Source organism: Typopeltis vanoorti, chromosome 15 (assembly GCF_054136105.1).
Source record: "Typopeltis vanoorti isolate ZY-2024b chromosome 15, IOZ_Tvanoo_1.0, whole genome shotgun sequence".
Taxonomy (NCBI): domain Eukaryota; kingdom Metazoa; phylum Arthropoda; class Arachnida; order Uropygi; family Thelyphonidae; genus Typopeltis; species Typopeltis vanoorti.
The window spans coordinates 113042785-113063117 of record NC_143563.1 but is presented as its reverse complement, the minus strand read 5'-3'; the positions used below and the strand labels follow the sequence as shown (position 1 = coordinate 113063117).

General features: G+C 35.9%; 1 protein-coding gene across 1 annotated transcript in view; it reads left to right on the top strand.

Annotated features, from left to right (window-relative positions):
• Window positions 1-14329: 14329 nt before the first annotated feature.
• The window catches only part of LOC150099081 (uncharacterized), a 29559-nt gene continuing 23555 nt past the window's right edge, over window positions 14330-20333 (top strand). The window contains exon 1 of the mRNA XM_090405353.1: window positions 14330-15172. Within this exon, the coding sequence (XP_090261479.1) occupies window positions 14816-15172 (357 nt within the window). The 5' untranslated portion in view covers window positions 14330-14815. The remainder of the gene's footprint in view (window positions 15173-20333) is intronic.

Here is a 20333-nt window from a genome sequence, read left to right as displayed (position 1 = left end):
TATCTTCAGGACGCAAGAGTATACGAGGGATTTAAAGCAGGAAGTAATTCGCATTTTAATTTTGAGCAGGATGAAAGTGAATACCATATAGAAAAGAGAAGTTTGTAAGAAAGTTTTAAAAAAATAATGTCAAACAACCTCCAGAGGTGAATTGTAAAATATTATGTAAAATATTAAAACAACCCAAACTTGGAGCCTCAGCAGCTGACTCTGAAGAAAATATTGACTGATTCTTCAAGTGATGAATTGTTTACAAGGATAGAAAAATCAGACATCCATAGTGGATTTGGTAAGTAAAAATATAGTCATGAAAAAGAAAACAGCGTATTGAAAATTTCTAACAAGTAAGCCAACATGCTCAGAGAGAGAGAGAGAGAGAGAGAGAGAGAGAGAGAGAGAGAGAGAGAGAGAGAGAGAGAGAGAGAAAATAAAGGAGAAAGTATAAAAAAGTGACACAATGTTTTTGTAAATCTAGATAAACAAAAGTAATGGGAGGACGAGTAAAAACAGAGAAGATATTATATCAGGAAGGTGGTGGCAAAATTCTGGAGTTTATGGGAAAAGATTAGAAATGGAAGAAGGAGAAATGATATCAAAATATTCATGCATAACAAAAAAGGGACATAAAGCTAACTTACAGAGGAATTTTCTTACTGAGTATTCCAGATAAGATTTATACAGGTATACTTGAAAAATGGCTGTAGAGAGACAACCTGGAGAAGAACAAGCAGGGTTAAGGCTAAGTATAAATTGTCGCGATTAGATTTTCACTTTAACACAAATAGCTGAGAAATCGTGGGAATATAACGAGGATCTGTACTTCAGTTTTCCTATTTGGAAAAACATGCATTCCATGGTGGCAGAAAAAAGGGTGTTCAAAACGCTACATTTATATATGGTGTAAACGGGACATTAGTCGAGAAATACGTAGTCTATATTTGAATCGTGAGCCAGCAGTTAGAATTGAGGAAGATATAGGAATATGGTTCGATGTAAAATCAGCTATGAGGGAAGTTATTAATTATGTACGAGTATTTTACCTCGATATGATAAAAATGAATTAAGATGAAAGACTATGATGGCAAACGATTCGATGCGTGGGCTATGTAGAAGGAATGGATGCGATTTTTGAATGTGTGGAGTGAGTTTGAGGGAAGATTGGATTTGTACAAGAGGGACAGCCTACACCTGAATGCGCTTGGTATCAGGAGTCCGGAAAAACTAATAACTGGTATGGGACCTGACACAGAGAGTCAGGGAAACTAAATTATAAAGAGAGGAACGGTGTGAATGTAAGAGCGACAATGATATATAACTGTGTTAATGAGGGGAATGCGCTTTGTCATGGAAATGTTGACGAGGTGAGAACGATTTCGGGTTTGTGTTCGTCTGGTTCGGACCCATCATATGTGTGCAAAGATGTCTACATGTATAAAGCATTAGAGAAGACATAGTTGTCCAACTATGTCAGGCAGACTGCAAACAAGAGTATACAAAAGAACATGCAGGTAGATTATTATGTCTGTACACGAATGCTGGGAATATCAGAAACAAAGGGGTTGAGTTTGTTGCCTTAGTCAATATGTTGCGACCTCAGATTGTAGGCATTAGTGAGACCTGGCTATCAGACCTGCTTACTGGTATGGAGTGTCAAGAATACAGTATTTTTAGGAAGGATAGACAGGATAGGAAAGGAGGAGGGAGTGTCTGATAATGTTATCAAATGTCTCAAATCCAGTTACAGCTGAGACCTATGACTGTAATATTAGTAACAATTTTTCATGTCACAACCATCTGGTATGTGGGCTGGAATCTAATAAGACAAATTACATAGTGGGGTGTTGTTACAGATCCAGTAAATCGGTTGCTAGTGATGAAGAAATGCATCTCCAAATAGAAAAGGTGAGTGCGAAAAGAGTAATCATAATGGGAGACTTTAATTATCCAATTATTGATTGGGTAGCAGCAGAATCTCTTGAGAAGAATGAAAATGCATTTATTGAGCTGTTGTGGGACAACTTCCTCATGCAGCATGTGACAGAAGGAACTCGAGGGCAAAGAGTGTTAGATTTGATTATATTGTCAGAGGGCATTTCAGTTAAAGACGTAACTCTGCCTCCGTTGGTGACAGTGGTCATGCGGTACTAACCTGGGACGTGATTAAGTTTATGAATGTTCCATTCAGAAAATGTTACATGCTGAACTACAAAGCAGGAAATTATGACCAACTGAGTTCAGTGGTATCCGGAGAGTTCACCGAAAAACAATTCATCGAATGACAGTTTATCGAATACAATTTATCGAAAGACAATTCACCGAAAAGTCAATTCGTCGAATAAACAATTAATGGAAAATCATTTAATCGAACAACAGTTAATCGAAAAAGTAATTCATCGAAAGGCAATTCCTCGAAAAAGCAATTCACCGATTCAGTCTTTCGATTAACTGTTTTTGGATGAATTTTCCTGTAACCATGCAGATGGTGTGAGGGTTACAGATGCAGAAGAGGTTGTTCAACTAATGAGTGCTCATTTTGTTAAAAGCTATCAACCTGGTGAACACGACATTGAGGTCACTACTACTACCTCTTCACTGGATGAAGAAACTCAGGCATATGAGGACGAGGTATTAGCGCTGTTGCACAAACTAAATAATAATTCTGCAATATGATGCACAGATAGGCAGACCAAGCACAGATGTTACTGATATGTAGCACTTAAAGAACGATTCGAATAGCCTGGAACACTGGACAAATCACAATGGCTATTGATTCAGTGTTAATAAGTAAAGTTATGTACTTTAGCATGATTTGATTTCTAACAGTTTTTATAGACTAACAGTTTTTACAGTTTTTATTTTATTTCTAACAGTTTACAGTTTTTATAAAATCTGTGCGATTTTATAAAAACTGATAAGTTTTGTAAATTTGAAGTTCGAAGGTCACAATACAAAAATTACAAATGCAAGTAAGAAGATAATTATGATGCTTAAACGAACATTGACATGCAAGATTGAGGAATTCATATTTTTGCCTCTTTAGAACGCCTTGATATGACCGCACCAAAACTACTGTGCACAGATTTGGTCCCCTTGGTTCGAAGTGGATAAAGAAGTTGTGGAAAGGATATAAAGAAGTGGCACGAAGATGATTTCGTGATTATGGAATGTCGATTACGAGAACAGAAGGACAAGGGAGGGGGCGTCCAACGAAGATGAGGGTGTACGCGGTTAAGAAAGAGATGAGAGCTAGAATTTTCTCTCACAGAGTGAGTGGACGAGTGGAACAGTAAATGTGTCCAGTGGGAATGAAGTGAGTAGAAGGTCTGCAACTAGAGTACATGATCTATAGTCTTCCTAAATGACTCCTTGATTCCCTGGAAGTCTCAGATAATGAAAAAAATATTTTCATGCTCAGACAATTAAGTTAGAACTCATTCCATTTTTTCAAGAATCCCATGGAATACACAAACTCGAACTACTTTCGGAAATTCGTGTGGCACTTTTACGCGATTCTTTAATTTTTTTACCATTGTCTGTGATTACAAAGTGTAATCACAGACAATTACATGTCCTTTACTCGGAACAATTTGGCTGCAAGAATGCGAAGTTTCTTTTGAAGATATTCAATGTGTTTGGTCCACGACATGAAGATCCAGGTATTACGTGTGTTACGGGAGTAGTTTCAGGACAAACGCAATTGTTGGCTTTGATAATACAGCGATGCTTGTGACTGTGCAGTTTTTTTTTTCTTTCTTTCGTTTGCATACCTGTATTATAGTTGGAACCTATGTTACTTGAATTCTGTTTTACAGGTAATTTCTGGACCAGGAGCATAGTTTTCACCGAGGTCCAATAGAGTGTAATTTGTTTAGTAATATTTAGTGGTCGAGTGTGTCGAATGCTTTTTTTTAGATCTAATAGTATGAGTCTGGCGAATTTGTTTTTAGCTAAAACTTTGTATATGGTGTCTGTAATATCTTTTAATAACGTTATTATTTTTTTTTTTTTTTGGAATCGGTATTGCTTTTGTGAGATTATATTGTATTTATTTTTGTAAGTACTTTTGTAATCTAGTGTGTACTATTTTTTTCTAGTGTTTTTGAGATTTATAGGTAAACTAGCAATGGGTCTGTAGTTTTCTAGTTTTTTACCCTGTTGGTAGAATGTTTACACCGTTATTTAGTTTGCCGGATAAAATACCCTTATCGAGTATTGCATTGATCAGTTTCAAAAATACCGGATTCGGTTGGTCAAAATGTATTATAAGATTTCTTAGACTGATGTTGTCTATCCCTGGGCTAGATTTACGGTTTATTTGTGAGAGAGCATCTTTCAGTTCCGGTTTGGAGACGGATGGAAAGAATATAGTTTGCTGCTGGCTGTGTTAGGTTGGTTTGGTATTGGGCATGAGCGGAGTGATCTGCCTGTCTTCGGTAATGTAATGTTGTTTACGAAATTTTTTGTTGAAGGATTCTGCTAGTTGTTGTTGTGGCTCTTTTTCTTGACCGAAATTATCGGCGATGAATTCTTGTGGGGTTATTTTTACTTTTTGTGTTAAACAATTCGTTGAGAGTGTCCGACTTTTCTTTTTCATATTGACACTGTCTTCAGAAAATTTCTGGAAGTAAGTTGCTTTTTTTTTTTTTTTTTTTTTTTTTTTTTGGCAGCGCGTAATTTGGCTAGTGGTTGATGTGGTTGATTTGTCTGTTCATATAATATTGTATTTGGGTGTCATTAGGTTAATTTTTTAATATATTCCAAAGATTCTTGAAGACAATGCATTGTAGTTCGCTGTTTATCCAAGAGCTTGTGTCTGTTTTCTTTTTTTTTAAATATTTTATTGACTTTTTGTATATTTCTGTAAAACAGAAGGAAACGTTTATATACAAAGTTATTGGATCTTCTAAACTAAGTAGTCTGTTCCAGTCTGGGTTTTTTTATGAGAACGTGTATAATGTTTTTTGCCATGATAGTTGAGGCTAATTTACTCTGTAGAGTTCTGTTGCCCTTGTTTATGCAGCAGCTGGTGACTATTAGATAATGATTCGCTTTTTTTGTTATTATTAATGATGATTGTATGAGTTTGTAGACCCTCTTATGTTGATGTGATCGATGCATGATTTTGTGTGTTTTTCAGTATTTCTTCGCTTGTTTGGTAGCTTATTGCTCAGTTAATGTTGTAAGCATTCGTGGCGGTAGAGGAAAGATCTAGCGTATTGATGTTGATATCTCCTATTAAAATAAGGCGATCTGTTGTTCGAGTGGTGATTAAACTAAATTTTTTATAGTCTAACCAAGTGGGAAAGAAACTTCCAACATCTTTCTCTAAATCCAGAGTAATTTAATAATAAGATTTCTCGTTCTTGAGGATTTTTGTCCAGAGGTCTATATATTGTGTTAATAAATAGCTCTCCTTAATGTATTTTAAGGCTATAATGCCATATTGTCAAGGTAATTTATACTGACTATATATTAAATAAATTATTAAAAATAACAAAAATAATATATAATAAATAAAATAATAATAATCATAAAAACCCACTTTTGATAAATTAATATTTCTGAATCTCTCCAGAAACACAAAACCCACTGTTGGAAGTTTTTTCCCCACTTGGTTAGACTAATAAATTTAGTTTAATCCTTTATCCAAGTGTAAGCAAACAAAGCTTGTGCCTGAAGTATCATTAGCACTGAGGCAACTCGTGGTAAAGGTGGACCAAGCTCTCATCACTTGTCTTAGTATCTCCCATAATGCAAAGCACATCTCCGCAAGGTGATGTATAATGCTATGCATTAAGGGAAGGCCACTACCCAGACCGGTTTCGACCTTTATTGAGTCTCGTCAGTGGGAACCAGACCCAGAGGTGGTGAATACTAGTTCACCCTTAATGCATAGTGTTATACATGTCCGTAAGGAGATGTGTTTTGCATTATGGGAGATACAAAGACAAGCGATGAGTTTACTATGAGTTGCCTCAGTCCTGAAGATACTTCAGGTGCAAAATTTGTTTGCTTACACTTGGATAAAGGATTAAACTAAATTTATTACAAAAACCCACTGGCTGATCATCATCATGGTCAACATGATGATAATGTTCGATAGCGATTTAGGACGAAGTTTTAATGTCATTACCTAATTATTTAATAGGTTTATATTAAATAATTGCCACTATATTGATGGTTGTAGATGACGCATTTGGGACACACTCATTTTGATATATCTCTAAAGTGATTTCCTTGGTACTAACAATCCAGTCGTTGTAACTGAGTTAATGAATTACCGTGAAAGGCCTGAAAGAAATTCATATGTTAACGCTTTATGTTTAACTGCGTCGTGCATGAATTATTTTTATAATATCTTATTTAACCAGAGTTAAGCTTGTAATTTTGTTTAGCTAATAAAAGCCTCCTAAAGCCATGAGATGACTGGTATTGTGTCAGCTGAGTCTGGTTTCCATCTCAGTTTGTTTGCTTCTTGTAAAAATAAAAAAAAAATAAAATAAAAAACATAAACGGTGGTTTGATTAATGCTTAGAAAAGCTGATAGATTGCAGCTAATTGACTTAGAGGAAGGACCTTCCACGTGCTTCATCGCAGCTCTACTAAGTAGCATGATCAACTATTTAGTTGGTTGGATAGTTAATTAAAATAACCCCCGAGACAGCTAATTCCAGTTCAAACTATTCTTATTATTAATATTAGTAAAAATATCCTAGAATGGTCGGTTTCTTTTGTGTAGAAAAATAGTTACCATAAAAAAGGCTCTTCTTTGTGTCCGTGTTTGGCCGATTAATTCAAACATTTTCCTAAAAATGACTAGATGCTTCCCATTTTATACTGGATGGAACTGAGCTCTCGAAGTTTGATGGTGGTGATCATCGGTCACGGTTACTTTTGGTTGGGAAAAGAGCGTTTGCATTCATTCTATCATTTCTCACTGAAAACTCACAAAGAAAAATATACTATTAGAATCTTCACTAGATTAGGGATTTCTGTTTGAAAGGAAGCGAACTTAAACGATACAGCGAGTTGCATGTATTTACAAATCATAAGTAGTCTGAGTGTTTACAGTTCCTTTCATGCAGCCTTTAATATTTTAGTTGAAAACCAAGGAAAATGTTGAAGTAACATAACGAGGAGCTATTTTTGTGCTAGATAATAAATTGCTCTTTCGCTTTTCACAAGGCTAGTGGCATTAATTTCAATAATGATTTACTATTTGAAAAACAAGCACTGGAATGTGTATATTCTGAAAAGTTTCACATTTTTAGAAACTTTCTGCGGCATATTTTAAACACTTTCGGAAATGGTGTATATTCTTCTCATAAAGAATGCCTAAAGGAAGCATACAAGTTATCTTGATCGAACAAAAAAGTATACGCATAGTTTCTGTGCTTGCTGTACCCTTTGGGCCTATTCTTCAGTCTTGCACTTAGTCTTTCAGCTTTATTGTTCCTTCATTATCTGATTCATTGTCAACCGGATTTTTTTTTTTTTTATTGAATAATGACTTCCTCTTAGCAGTATAGGTTTAGCCATTTATCTTCTGACAGATGAAAAGATCCAATGTTGAACAAGTTCTCCCTGAATTGGAGACTACTGGAAGTGATTTTCAGATTAACATAATTGGTAGTCTTTCTATTGTTTCTGTGCAAATGCAGTTGTTGGACCGAAGTATCGGATCCTGTTTACTCGAAATTAATGATCAGACGAGAATGTTTTTAAGCAGCATGAAATAAATGCCTAGATATCTTTATTTTGTTATCTGCTCTCCCTTAGTCTCTAATATTTCCTTCTTCTTCTAGCGTGATACTGGCTAAATCATTTTATTTATTTTTAACATGATCGTTAAATTCGTTTGCAAATTAATTTAGAGTATATATGCACATTTTTTGGTAAAAGCAGATATTTTAGTAGAGTGGATGGAAATGTACAATCTTTAGCTTCTAGAGGAAGATTTCCTAGCACAACCACAGTGGAATCACATAAAATATCTACCTATCGTTCTTCTGTTGTTCTCATTAAAATGATAATTATGATAGTTAATACTTGTGGTTGAGAACAGTATAATTTATGTATTCATTTGAACTGTTGTATATATCTAAAACGATTTGCATTATTCTGAGTTGATTCATACTGAGATATAAAAATTACATTTTACTGGCTTATTAGCCAGTAAAATTATCATTTATTAATGACACATAACCTTTATTCAATGCGTATGGAGCTGTATAAGTTTATATCCTTGGTTTAGCGATATTAACTTAAAAACTATAAATTATCGCTGTTGGAACGAAAGTTTACAGTAAAAACTGAATTTAATTTTCCCATCTTATGGTCCGACCACCAAAACCAGTTTGGGTTTTAATAAGGCGATGATCATAAAAAACATGGTCATCATTAATTATGCACTTTAAATAATACGCTTTATCCTTGAAGATATTCGAATACTTCTTGGAAAACAGCAGAGGATCTCAGCTGGGCATATACCAAGAAGAAACAGAGATAACGGTATTTCTCTGTTTCTTCTTGGCATATATAGCGGCTAGTATAGGTTGCGAGAAGACGATTGCGCACTTTTATTGCGTTTTGATTGACATACAATATCTAGCTTGATATCCAGGACTTTGTCCCCAGCATTTTTCGTTAGGTGCGTCCACTCTTCGGAGAAAACTTATGATTTTAGTTTTCTTAGTACAACTGTTGCTTTCAAACACCAAACACTACATAAAGCTAACGAACACGATAGGTTGTTTCTCAGTGTACTTCTATTCTGAAACAAAGGAATCATCAACTAGATTATCGTGAATATTATAAAGTGTTCAAGAAGATCTGGGTCGGATTTAAATAATGTGCGGAATAGTGCTACTTTCTGCAAGGTAGCTCTTCCGAGCAAGAACTTCGAAGGAGAAAGAGTCGTGGCGTGGGGCTGCCCCTGTTCTTACTTTAGACTGAAATTGTTAATCACATTGCTCAAAACTCTTCATTGATCATTTTCATCGTCATTGTGAGTATTGTATATTGACATTTTCTACAATCACGTGACACCTATAATTGGTGTTTTTTTGGATTTCTATCGTTCGTGTTTTAATGCTAAAGCGCCTCTGTTATAAAAGGGTTGATAATTTAGTGTGAGGCGATTCCATTTCATCTTGAAAAGTCTAATGTTTCTTGTGTTATAGATGGGAATTTGAATCCAGGTACCACCTGATGGACGTCGCCTCGCGACAAACTTAACTATGAAGTGACTTAAAAAAAAAACGTATTTCTAGAATTGATCTGGATAGCCTAGATATACATTCTGATGTAAATCCAAGATTCACGAGGGAAATACTAGATGAGGACAGGACAATTTATCTTTAATGGAACATTGTTTTGTATGTGTGTTATGAGGGGGGGAATGGACTAATCTCTAAATCAGATGTATACTGAAACAATATTTTTTTATTCCTTAACTCTGTGACTCACGGTATCTTGAAGCTCTCCTGTCCTACTTAAATTGCATTCATTGGCATATCCACTATATTCGAAAAGGAGTCTGGTAAATTATTATATCTTATTCGGATGCTTCTGTCTCCAACCCCTAGTTCCTTTCGAATAAAGAATTAATCAACTCAGGAATGTGTTACTTATCTTCAGAAAGAAACTACATATTCGACTATGATATCACATCTCTCTTTCTCCTGCTACTTTATTTTTCTCTTTTTCATGCGCCCTGCTATTGCACCGTAGGTGCAGTATCGCACACAACCTTTATAATCACAGAAAATCTTTTATTTGTCATGTATTATTTGTCATATTTGTCACGTATATACAAGTGAGTGTATTGCTGAATCTCACAACCTTTAAAGAACTGAAGTTGTTTACTCTTTGTAATTTTGCATGCTGAATTTAGCATGTCGTCCTTGTTTTTCTAATAAATATGCCGATATGTTTATGGATTTTGCGATGTAAATATTGTTGGTTGTGCAATTTAAACTCACTTGTAGTATGTTTAGCAAAGTTTTCGAGAAAATGCTAGAGTGCAAAACATTTCCTAATGTTCGTTGAGCTTAGATAACCAAGATGTAACTGAATCCGAGATTCAACTCAGTGGCTGAAATTTTAGACTTAGCTAAGCTCAAATGCAAATGTCTAACTGCATCGACACTTTGTGTCCTGTGATGAATCGAAATTCACCGGTGACAGTATCAGCAACATTCGCACTCCACAGTTATGGTTGGAAATGACTACAGTTTTCGACATCTACGTGGTTCAGTATTTCACTGCGATCAGTTCATCGGCATCTATTTCCGAAATTCATCTATGATTTCTGAAGGAAGAGTTGTGTTGTTGCTATATGATGTACCTTTGGCTACGATGAGTGGCATGTGTATTCCAACATAATGGCTCTTCTCTACATTTTTTAATGCATTGAAAAACGCATCTCGAATCATTTATATTTAAACACTTCTGAGTTTTGTGTACATGGGGATAATAAAATGACCGAATAGAAGAAAAAATGGAAACACCGCTGCAATTGTTAGGCCGCATGTTGGATGGAGCAGCCTGTACGAGAGACAGTTCTAATGATGAATGCGATCCACACACACACACCCTAATACAACACGTCATCACTTCCGGAGACAAGTATCCAGTGTCAAGACAGAGACTTATTGAAAACTATTACATAGAATTAACTAAATTTGCTAATAAAATCAATTTCCACATAAATACTGTTATTATGTGAATTATACTGTATAGTGTTAATATATGTATATATAAAAAAATCTAAATATAAATATGAAAATCAATACAAAAATATAAATAGAAATGTTAATCAGTACTTATAAGCTACATGTAATATAAACATTGTATGCAATGGAGCATGTAGGAATAAATTACCTCCTGGTAGGGTTACTATTAGGAGGAAAACGCAAAGCACGCACGCACGCACACACACACACACACACACACACACACACACACACACACACACACACACACACACACACACACACACACACACACACACCACACACACACACACAGAGAGAGAGAGAGAGAGAAACGAGCTGCATTGAGGCCAAGGATGGCATTTTTAGAGCCTATTGTAAACATGAATTATTTGTTCTGGCATAAACACTTTATTAGGTCTCCATATTCTTATTTTTTACTTTTAAAAATCCTTAATTATTTCTTAACAGTGCAAAGCCCTATTACTTCACTATGAGCTAAATGTTCATAGGAAGTTTTTTTTTCTTACTAAAAGAGACTTCTATTCATACATGTGTTCATATATTTGCTCATATCTGCACGTATAGCATGAATTCTAGGATAGTGTATTAATCCAAGGGCGTACATGCGAGAAAAAACGGCTGATAATAATAATAATAATAATAATAATAATAATAATAATAATAATAATAATAATAAGGTGTTCTAGCGTATTAAGTGATATCACTTGCAATAGGCCTGAAATTACCTTTGAGATGTATATTTCAGATGTGATTGCCAGAGAGATGTGATTTTAATGTCTTTCTTTGTGCTGAGCAACCCTAATTCCACACGTCTGAGTTCTGTGATCGAGAAGTTAAATCAAAAAAGGTGGTTTTGCTTGGACATTAAGAAACTGCCAACAGGAGATAGAATTTTATATTCGTTTTAAGGTGTAGAAGTAATTTGTAGTTTTTCGTATGCAATAGCTCTTATCTCATTTTATTGCATTGATTGCGAATTTTGTAGGTGATTGTGAAATAGTTCGTGACAGAATTTCGAACTGTTAGTGCTCATACAGGCTGCAAGTATTTATATTGTTTCAAAAATAATTTGTAGGTTAGGAATAAAATGCTGTATTTATAAATCTCATTGACTGAAAGTATTTTCGAGACTTGAAAATCTTTCTTACCCGATTGTTTAGTTTTGCACTAAGGAAGATTGTCAGAACTGTTTTTTTTTTATGTCTTCAAATTTTGTCTACATCGTTTTTTACAGTATTTTCTGCGATAACATGCTACAAGAAATGGCAGAATATATTGTGCGTAGTAAATGTCGAGTTTCGCTATTCCTGATTTAGGTAATGTTCTAAGAGTGTTAAGATTTTTATAGACATATATTGAGAATGATATTTCTAAGGAAGCCATGTATCGGAGTTCAGAATATATGCTATTTGTTTTCGATCGTGGTGATGGAAGTTTGTAAACTCTTGATATTTATATTGTTAGGGTTAACATGCTATTTTAGTTCAATGACAGGTGGTAGTATTTAGTCAGAAAATTGTCACTATGCTATTTTTCTAGTCCGTCAATTAATCTTTGCCAGGTTCATAAGGTACAATGTCATCTGCCTACATAATAATGCATGAGTTAAGGGGTAATTTGGAGATATACTATATACTAGTGTGGGTGGTTAGGGACAGATCGGAATGGAGAGTGTATGTTCGTGGAGTCGCCAGGATTCGGAAACGACTCGATGGAACGTAACAAACACAAAGTGTGGATGGTCGGCGGTAGATGGCGTTGGTGTAGTTGCGGTCAGTTGGCGGATTGTGAGTGGTGGAGGCGGAGTTGTAGAGTAAATGCCCTCCCTCGATGAGTCTTTGGACCCCCTGAAGGTGTCACGCAATAATAATAATAATAATATCATTCATTCATGTAGATGAAGAAAAGCAATTAGAAGTGAAGTTAGCAGATGACAGTACATTACCAAGTGCTTGTATTTATTTATTTATTTATTTATTTTTTGTTTGAGAATGAAACAAAGTACTAAATACTCACATCAGCAAATGCTTAAACTTATACGTCTATATTTTGGACGGGTAACTGTTGGGATATGTAAGCGTTTCCAATAAAAATTGGTATTTTTAATGCCAAGACTGTTATCGTTAGAATGATCCTGTGGTTTCCTCTCTTTGAGAGGGTTGCAGCTGATTACTAGGGAGATAATGACGCACGGTGGTTTCCCGTTGCCTTCCTTGCCGTATTTCTATGACTGTAACCTGCGTGTTCACGGGTATAGAATGCATTATCAATTTATTGTTAGAATACATAATCAATAAATATTGTTTATTGATTGTAAATCGAATTGCACAACAATCTGCACTTACAAACATTCACATTCGGGCAATAACCTGTAGTAACTTGTAGGCCAATGAAATGTAAAACAATTCAATTGTTCAGTACTTGCTTAGATATCAAAGAATTGATGGACTTGACTTAATTTGAAGTTCCATGATCGCAACAATGGATACTTCGCTGTAAAATATAAACTTTTTTTAATAATTCACACGACCAGCCTTTCGATACTTACTGTGTAAATTTCAAATGTGGCTTTTAAGTTCGAACTACAGAAGCGTTCGTCATCTGCTGTGTACAACTTCATCCGAAGTTTTATTTTATTTTTTATAAGCGAAGACTCTGCAGCGTTTGGCTTGCAATGACAAAATCATTCCTTGAAGGGTGACCTTGACTACCTGTTTTGAATAACTTTCTTGTTTCTTTTCACCATACATTGCCTTAGAATTAATTATTAGTATGTTTTTATTACACAGTCGCAGTGAGTTTCTTGTTAACTCATGAAGGAGGGAGTTTCGCTGATGTCGTTAAGAAATAAAAGTTGCATGGCAACACAGTAAGAGCCATTTTATTTTATACGAGACTGTCACATGCCGAAGACACAATGAACCTCAAACTGAAACACCCCGAGAGGTAAAGTTGTTCGTAATGCTCTTTCCTGGAAAAAGAAATCAAAATAACAATGGCAAATTAAATTTTTTTCTGTGAATAGACGGTGGCTGGTTGTTGGCTTATTTCTAACAGGCTTTTAGAAGGAATCGACGAATATAAATTACAGCATTTCCACTGGGAGATTCCACAGTTTTACAGTATTCGTTTTTTTGTTAGCAAGTTTCATGCCATGATCAAGTCGTTTTGTTGATAACGTATTTGATGTCAGTGGTAGAGTGTAAACGTTTCATCTTTGTATGTAAGCACTTGAACCTTATCATTATTACAAAGTTATCAATGGAATTATTATTGAATTAAAACAAGTAGGCTTGTTCTCAAGTCAACTACTTGTTCTTTTGACTTGTGTGGCTGTCGAGGCTTAGATAACCCTAACCCCAAGCAGTGATGTTCATTGTGATTGTGAATTAGCTCGAGATAAGGCACAAAATGCACTCGTTAAAGGGAACACTGCGTAGCTGAACTTTAACAATATGCTTCTGACCTTGGATGAAATAGTTTTGAAAATTTTCACGTCACCGATAACAGCGTGCCGACGAGTTGATGTTATCAAGTCGTACCTCCTTCGTCATTACTAACGATGTGGTGGGTGTATGTGAAATCGTGACGATGCCGCTCTTTCCTCGTGAACTTTGCATTCTCGTGAACTGAGTGTGCTGGATGTAATGCGAAGGAATTGAGTGGGGCGTGGGCTGACGAAGAAAGCGCTTAAGCCAGTGACCAAATGTTGCTTGTCTCGATCGTACCGTTTTCGGCGTTGAACGATGTTACGCCGCACGTTTTTCGAGCGGCAGAGGCCAACCGTCGAAGGTCATCCCTCAGTCCCGCAGTCGGTTTTGTGTTGTGCGCCTGAGTTGCGTCAAGCGGGTTGTTTAAAACGCCGGTACCTTGCATGACACGAGTCTCTGCAAATGTAAACAGACGAAGTGCTGGGGTCAGTAGAAGTTGTAAGGTGTGTGGGCAGTTCCGTATGTTCACGTGGTAATGTTGGCATTTCAAGCAGTTGCGTAATTTTCGAAGACCGTAACGACCTCCGTTTAATGTTCTGCAAAGTCCGCCGTTTTTGTCGGTCACAGTGGCAGTAAGTCCGTACGATGATAAAGTTAACCCTATCCTCGTTAACAGAGCACTGTCTGTGCGTGTCGGTGTCGACTACAGTGTTGGGATGTGCTTTGCTAGCCGTTGGTACGGGATGTGCGGCGATTTCGAACGCTTACAACACGTGCGGACAAACAGTCATTCCCGCATTCTCTTCAGGCGGATTGCTGCTTACTTTTGGTGTTAGTTCGGGAATCGTGTACTCGGTGAAGCGTAAGGGATGGGCAGAAAAGCAGAGGACGTTGGACTTGGAGGAGTTGCAGAAATATTTACACACGGAAACAGAACTGAGTTCGAGGGATGGTGCGCAGTCAGTGGGGATTCCAGAAAATGTGGATACCACCCAGGAGGAGGTATGTGACAGCTCTTTTTCTGACCTCGGGTACTGATTTTAAAATTTAAGTCACGATTATTTGTTCTTGTGTATTTTTAAAACTGTTTCCTGGCTGTAAACACACTGCCCATCTGGCGAGTAAAATCCACATTAAATTATTCAAATAACAAGTACAAAAATAAAAGATGCGGTTTCCATAACACTGGCTCGCCACTCATTTTTCGAAAGAAACGAATAGTGCAGTTTTTTTTTTTTTTTTTTTTTTTTTGTAAAATGGGGAGAGAGTAGAGATAATGAATATTTAAAGTATTGAGAGAGTCTGATCTTCTGTCAGGCTTTTTGAATACTTTTATAAATTATTATATTATTACTGCACAGTTTGTAATTTTGCTAACGGAATTGCAAACACAAATGGAATTGGTTTTTAATGCTGATTAAACGTATTCCAACGTAATTTTTGAAATCAGGATAAAATTACTAAGAATTCGGAATTTTCTTTTACATGAAGCATGTTCACGAAAATTTGTAAACCTATTATATCTATAATCCGTTATCTACCTTTTTTGTTTTTCAAGATGCTTTAGGCCTAAAATAATCAGCATCTAACGCCGGGTGATGCAATTCGCCGTTCACTTACGTTGGATCTTACTACAATTTTTCAGATCACCTCTGTTTGATTAAATCGACTCTTAAGTGGTAAAATTAAGTAGACCCAATAGAAATGATAAAGTAATCACTCGGTTTTTTCATTTATGTCGGTTTGGTTTAAATGGGACTGACCTTTTTTTTTATGGCTAAATTAGTCAAGCGATTACATAACGAATGGACAATAATTAGTCACCCAAAACGGTCCTACGTTCCATTGCAGTGATCATGAATGAATTGTGTCACCTTACAAGGATGCCGTTGCGACATGCACTTTTTATGATCGTATCTGTACTTTGATGTTGCTTCATCAAGAACAGAAAGAATTTACGTTGCTTCAACGTGGAATCTCATATTTTATATAAATGTTTTTAGATATAAAAAAGAGGTCTTTTCTCTTAATGAACCAATGATGAATCCTCATCAAGTATCTTGGGGCTGACTGTTTCAGAATTGTTTTTATGATGGCACAAAATGCTATTTGCAGGTTGTTTGTCAGAACTAAGTAATCGCTTCCACTTAAGACACTATTAGTGGAAATAGGAAGTGAGGTGACAACTTGGATCACGTCATATCTACGGGTATTTGTTTAGAGAATATAAAACGATGCCTTTAGGCTACACGAGAAATCATTTTAATATCTAAAAACGTTTTGAAAACTAGTTTCAAGGTCTCCCACTGACTGTTTGTTTTTTAACGATTTGCCTTCCACTTAGCGGAAAGCATAAAACTGTTATCGATGTCAAGGGTACTGCGTTATCAAGAGAGAGAGAGTGTGTGTGTGTGTAAAGCGATACTCCTCTTACGGATGAGTCACGTATTTTCTCAGGCCCTTCCTTTTATATTACAGGCAGAAAATGAAATGAACAGAACGCTGTCTTGAAAGATATTAAGACAGCTGCACGTGGTGATTGACAGTGAATCGTATGGTATGCGCAAGACTGGAAGAGAATGTTTCAAGCGAAAATGTTAAAGACGCCCCCCCCCCCCCTCCACGTAGTGAGGATGATGATGTAAAGATGTGCCAACAATATAAGAAATGTTTATTATGTGTTTTAGCTTCGTGAAATTTCCTTTTGTTATAGTGTGAATTTTAGTTTGTGGTTTCTACAAACTGTCGGGCATTTTATCTGTGGTTTAGATATCATTGAGAAAAACAGCCTCAGTTATGCAATAGTTCATCTTGTCGCCATTGAGTCGTGAAAGCAATGTTTCTTGATTTTAAATGTTTAGAATCTTCGAACTCTCAAGGGGGATAATAAAACTTTGAGAAAGTTTTATTATTCCCCAATGTTTGGAAAGTTCATGATTGGAAAAATTATGTTGATCTGAAATTTTGTTACCATGGCTAATTCATTGTGCAGTCGTTTTGCCTGTTACTGGTGATTTAAATTAAAGTGCAACAGCTTACATCCCGCAAGACACTCGCATCCGAAATGGAGACATAATGCCACGTGTACAAATATAAATTTCGAAAAATATCTAAAATGGACTCTTGCTATAAAGAAAAATTTTCAGTAGTTGCTTTTCTTTGTTCTCATTGTAATATATTCAGTTCTTGCGAAAGATTTTTCTTCGTTATTTGACGACTGTTCGCGTTTGTAAATGATTTCCATGTTTAAAGATTTACTGGATCATTAAGCCAGGTATGAGATATTGCACTCTTTCTGGGTAAATTCGTTAGCACAAGTCGATAAACTTCTTAAAGAGACCATTACATATTCATTGCGAATATTTAACAAAGCAGTCCTTAAATAAGACCTGATAGCGATCTTTTGTCCTTTACCACAACCACCCACACAGCACGGGCAAGTTTAATTCACGCTAATAAACTGGCCAGTCTACATTAGTTGACAGCATACGAATTAAATTTGACATGCAGGAAAATTAGTTTGTGTGCTACGCTCATTTAGTATACTTGAAAGGCTCGTTTTTGTCAAGACTGTTGGCCTATTACAGGATTATTCCTAAGGCCCCCATAATAGTCAGGGCATTCTGACTTATCCTGCAGTATTGAAGGCCAACAGCCTTTTGAAACACGAACCTAAATACATAAACACAGAGACAGACAAGTCAGGTGTTGTGGTGAGTTTTGTGGCGGTTCGAATTTTTTCTATTATGTGTGCATACATAGAAATACTTGAACAGAAAAACATGACTGATTTTTATGTTTATTTTATTGTTATTATTATTTTTTTTTTGTGTGTGTGGGAATAGGAGGAGTTATCAGGATGTCTTATAACGTTTGCCGTAATCATCAACTCGGTAACGTGGTAATATGCTGCGACCACGTTTGTCTAGGCTCACGTAGTTGAGTCACGGCACCTTCCTTAGTGTGGAAAGGTTTCTGTGCCGATAACCTTAATCTCAGTCGTGACTAGTCGAAAGCTTATTCAGTAACCAGTTTATCCTTAATTGTTGGGATAACCCAACACCCACTCACTGCTTTTACAACGGAATATAAAGCTTCATAGATGTACAGATGATAATACCACGCAACCGTGAGTCAGTTTAGGTGACCGAAGAAACAGTTGGCTGCACTCTTTTTAAAAAATAAAATGTAAAATTATGATTCATAATATTACGTATCCATTAATTATTTTCTTCGGATTTTTGCAGTTCGAAACAGGTGATGTTAGTGCATTATGAAAAAATATATAAGGAAAATATTACACCCACCTTCTGGCTACCCAGAGTGAATTTGTGATGAAAGAAGGATAATTATCAAAATAAATAATAGTGGTAACACCACTTGCGTGGAAGGGACCCAATATAATAAACAGAACTAATCTTTAATTTTCTGGTACGCGGCAACAATTTTAATTGGTAATCCACGGACTGTTATGTACTTTATATTCCATTCCTTTGATTTGCTTGTTGTCTACACCGATGATGTACTGTTAATTTCAAAATACGAAAGCTAATTTCAAAGTACGAAATATTTGTACTTTTCATTAAAGACCGTGGTTATCGTGTAATTTATTATTTATAATAAATAGAAGGAAAACACTAAACCAGTAATAATAAGTTATAGTAAACTAAATTTGAGATGGTTATATGCTTGAGCAGCTGGCTAAAATATCCATCAAAAAAGTTCGTCAAGGAATAGAAGTATTCCTTCATTCTGAAGGAAAATTAGGAGATATTGACCGATGGCATCAAATAATACATTTCTATTACAAACGTATATTCAGGCGGGGCTAATTTTGGCTAATAAGAGATTAGTTGAACGATTTGTATATTTCCATAACTTGATTATCCGTTTTATTTCGTTATTTATTATATTTTTTAGAAAATAGTTGAGCAACTAATTATTGTTCTGATCATCTTTTAAAAACTAAATACCATTTTTAATTAGCATTTCGAGAGTCGACTCCCCTAATTGCTGACGCTCACCAATTCCCGGTGATTGGAACCATTGCACCATAATCCTCCTCCTCGCGCACACATAACGAATATATCTGCCTAGCTTCAAGTATCTTAAAGAGAATTCACTTGCTTGACCCGTACATGGCGTTGCTGGATTTGTCAGGACTCATTTATTTTATATTAAAAAGAATTTTTCCGCTTTTCAGGACGATATAAATATTTTGGCTAAATTAAATGCTAAACTGTGGATTCAGTTCTGCATTTAATTTATCTTTTGAATTAAGCAATGTCTTATGAATATACTCTATACGTGCATTTATTCGCCATTTACCCTTCCCTAAGATGGATATTTTTAACAAAGAAAAAATATGCACAAAAAATTCCGCTGACTTGAATGTTCCCGCTCTCCACGGTCTCGGTTCGAATTCCATTATGGGCATGGTTGGGTATGAATTAGGGTGATAGTTGAATTCCAACGTCGTTAAGATCGCCATTTTACATATTAGAGACCTGAAGTAACTTGACAACATTCCATGTTTGAAATGCATGATTTACACAAGAGAACATTAAAAATGGATTCTTTAACTATTACTGTTGACACATGGTTCAGTTTGAAATTATGCATTTGCAAAAAAAGAGTACTGTTTATTTTTGAGTGGCTGTGCGCTTAGCAACCATATGTCTGGGGAAGGAGTGTCCTAGGTTCGATTCCCGTCGGTGACGTGAGGAGCTGAAGGATCTTCCTCAGCCATAGCCAAGTTAGCCGGTCTTGGGCGCGGGCAGTAGGGTTTTCCCGCCAGTTTATCTGGCGTTTTTCATCCCACAAAGCAGGCAAAACTGGCCTTGAGAACTCAACGCTACAGGCCATAGGATACACCGGGGCATAAGGCTGACCACCTTATCCTGTAAACGGAGTGAGGTCCGATGATCAATGGACTCTCGACACCGCAAGGTAAAAGAGGGTATAAGGAAGATGAGATGATGTTTATTTTTAAATATGTTCAAATTATTATTTTCAATAAGAATGTAAACTCAGTAATTTTCATTTTAAATTATAACACTTAATTTATAATGGCAATTATAAAAAACGGAAATAATTATTTACAGTTGGTTTTTCGTACGTCAAACGGCGCATATGAGGGAGTTTTTTTTTATTTAATTTGAAC